This window comes from Myotis davidii, unplaced genomic scaffold (genome assembly GCF_000327345.1).
Source record: "Myotis davidii unplaced genomic scaffold, ASM32734v1 scaffold233, whole genome shotgun sequence".
Classification (NCBI taxonomy): Eukaryota; Metazoa; Chordata; class Mammalia; order Chiroptera; family Vespertilionidae; genus Myotis; species Myotis davidii.
This window is the reverse complement of record NW_006285917.1, coordinates 1,601,775-1,604,366: the sequence shown is the minus strand read 5'-3', so window position 1 is coordinate 1,604,366 and position 2,592 is coordinate 1,601,775. Positions and strand designations below refer to the sequence as shown.

Sequence of the window (2,592 nt, the reverse complement as noted above, 5' to 3'; positions counted from 1 at the left end):
AGCCCGACCAGGGGCTGCACCTAGGGATTGGGCCTGCCCTCTGCCACCCGGGAGCAGGCCTAAGCCAGCAGGTCGTTATTTTCCGAGGGGTCCCAGACTGCGAGAGGGCACAGGCCAGGCTGAGGGACCCCCTCTCCCGCCCTGAGTGCACAAATTTTTGTGCACCGGGCCTCTAGTATATATATAAAAGGCTAATATGCAAAGTGTCCCCTTGGGAGTTCGATGGGGAGACCGGGAGTTCCATCACTGGCTATGATGTGCACTGACCACCAGAGGGCAGCACAGAATGAAGGCCTTGGCCGGCAGTCAGAAGGCCCCAATCGGCTCTGATCACCAGCCAGGCCTAGGGATCCTACCCATGGCACAAATTTCGTGCACCGGGCCTCTAGTATTAATATATTTGTCTTTATACCAATAATCATAAAATATAATTTTTAATATTGCTTTTATGGAGAAAGGAGCCTATAAAGGCAAAAGTGCCTAGAGTCTACAAAATGTTATAATGGGGCTGAGCTGGTGTGGCTTGGTGGTTGAACACTGACCTATGAACCAGGAGGTCACAGTTCGATTCTAGGTCAGGGCACATGCCCAGGTTGTGAGTTTGATCCCCATTGTGGGTGTGCAGGAGGCAGCTGATCAATGATAGTCTCTCATCATTAGTGTTTCTATCTCTCTCTCCCTTCCTCTCTGAAACTAACAAAAATATATTTTTTTTAAAAAAAAGAAGTCATAATGGGGCTCCAGCAGCAACAACCTTTTAACTAACTGGTCTTTCTCTTCCATTACTGCATCTGTATAATCCACTCTCCATTCAACAGTCTGAGTATTCTTGTCGTGGCCTCTCTTTTTTTGCATTAAAGTATAACATCTATAAGTAAAATGCACATATTTTAAGTGTACTATGTGATGAATTTTTACATAAATACACACTCATAACCACCAACCACATCAAGATACTAATCCTTCTCAAATTTTTATTTCAACTAATGACATTCCCTTATACAAAATCTTCCATGCTCTCCCAACCCACTTGGAATAACATCAAACTACTAAACCTGGTTTACAAAGCCACACGTGATCCAACCTCTACCTAGTTCTCAAACTTCATCTTGTACCCCCCCCTTACCATGCTCCAGCTGCCAGCCTTTAAATTCTTCAACGTGCCAAGATGTTCCAGCCTTGGAGCTTTTGACCTAGCTGTGCATCCTCTGCCTTCTCCTAAAACTCCTGAAGATGTTCACAGGGCTGGCTATTTGTAATTCAGATCTCAGTTTAAATGTCACTACCTCAGAGGCTTGCCTTCCCTGATAAGGCAATCTAAAGCTGCACCCAGTCACCTTTTCTCAAAATCACCTTGATTACGGAGTGCTTATTTTTCCCTTACTGGACTGCAACCTCCTTTGGGGAGGTTTTGTTATCTCTTGTACTTAAAAAAGCCAGTTAACAGTACCTGACACAATGTAGCTACCCAATGAAATGTTTCACTGAGTGAAATGCTAATATGACAAATAATATAAGATAAAGTGTAGCATTAGCTGGAGAAGCATGGATAGCACGCTTCTGTGAAAAATGGAGCCTGAGTTTGACTGAACCAAGCCAGTCAGTAAAAGGAAGGATTAAATGAGGTAAAAACCCATGGCAAGTAAGTGTTCCCTATCTTTTACTTTCTAATTCCTTCTAAACATGCCCAATTAGAACCACCCTTACCCAGGATTGTGGGCTTGTTTTGCTTCAACAAACAGAAATTTAAAAAGAAACTCCGAATGCTCGCCTTCAGAAAATCAATTGTAGCACACCCATTCTGAGTTCCAGCCGGTTCCATTCCCTCCCAGGGTAGCCAACGCGGCCCCGCCCCTTCCGCTGACCCCACCGACAGGAAGTCCGGGCATCATGAGACCCCGCCCCGGGCTCAGGCCCTGCCCCTGGTCGGCACGTAAGGCTACGTAAAGCGTTAGGGGTTTCGCGACAGCCCAGGCCCCACCCCTTAGGCCACACGTCGCGTAGGTCTTCCCGTAGGACACTGCGCCACTTCCTCACGCAGCTCTACGAACCCAGAACAGCAACGCCCCGCCTCCTGTCTCACTCTTCACCTCCCCGCCCCCTCCCAGTTTCGCGACTCCTAGCCCGGCGCTCCCGCTATAATCACGTGATTGCCTCATCCGGGTCCTTTGCGTTCTCTCTCCCTCTCCCAACATGGCGGCCTCAGGTGAGTGAGCGGCCGAGTGCGTCCAAGGACCGGGTTCCCAAGCCACTCTCCGAGCCTGATCTCCTGATTCCCTGGAGTCGGGGAGTCGGCGGCACTGCTTCCCTTGGGATTTGGAGGCTGCGGCAGGCTGGTGACTTGGCCCTGTTAGGTTACCGCCTCGGGATATTTAGGGGGGAGGGGGAGGGGAAGGACACCCTCCCCCTCACTCCCTTTTCACCCCATCTGCGCGAGGTTGGAGCGGGGAGTAATGATGGACTCTGTCTTGAGTTGGAACGGAGAGGAGGCACAGAAAGATCAGCGGGAGGCGGGAGGCCTTCTCGGAGACGCGAAGCGCTGTGCCAGCGGTAAGGCGTGGAGGAAAGGAGGAGGCGGTTGGCGCGCGGAGG

General features: G+C 49.9%; 1 protein-coding gene across 4 annotated transcripts in view; it reads left to right on the top strand.

Moving 5' to 3' along the window:
• Positions 1 to 1,987: 1,987 nt before the first annotated feature.
• The window catches only part of EIF4B (eukaryotic translation initiation factor 4B), a 32,418-nt gene continuing 31,813 nt past the window's right edge, over positions 1,988 to 2,592 (top strand). For 3 of the 4 annotated variants that reach the window (XM_006757030.2, XM_006757028.2, XM_006757027.2), the window contains exon 1: positions 1,988 to 2,206. In XM_006757030.2, coding sequence (XP_006757093.1) covers positions 2,194 to 2,206 — 13 coding nt within the window. In that variant the 5' untranslated portion in view covers positions 1,988 to 2,193. The remainder of the gene's footprint in view (positions 2,207 to 2,592) is intronic. The other variant, XM_006757031.2, reaches the window with a different exon arrangement.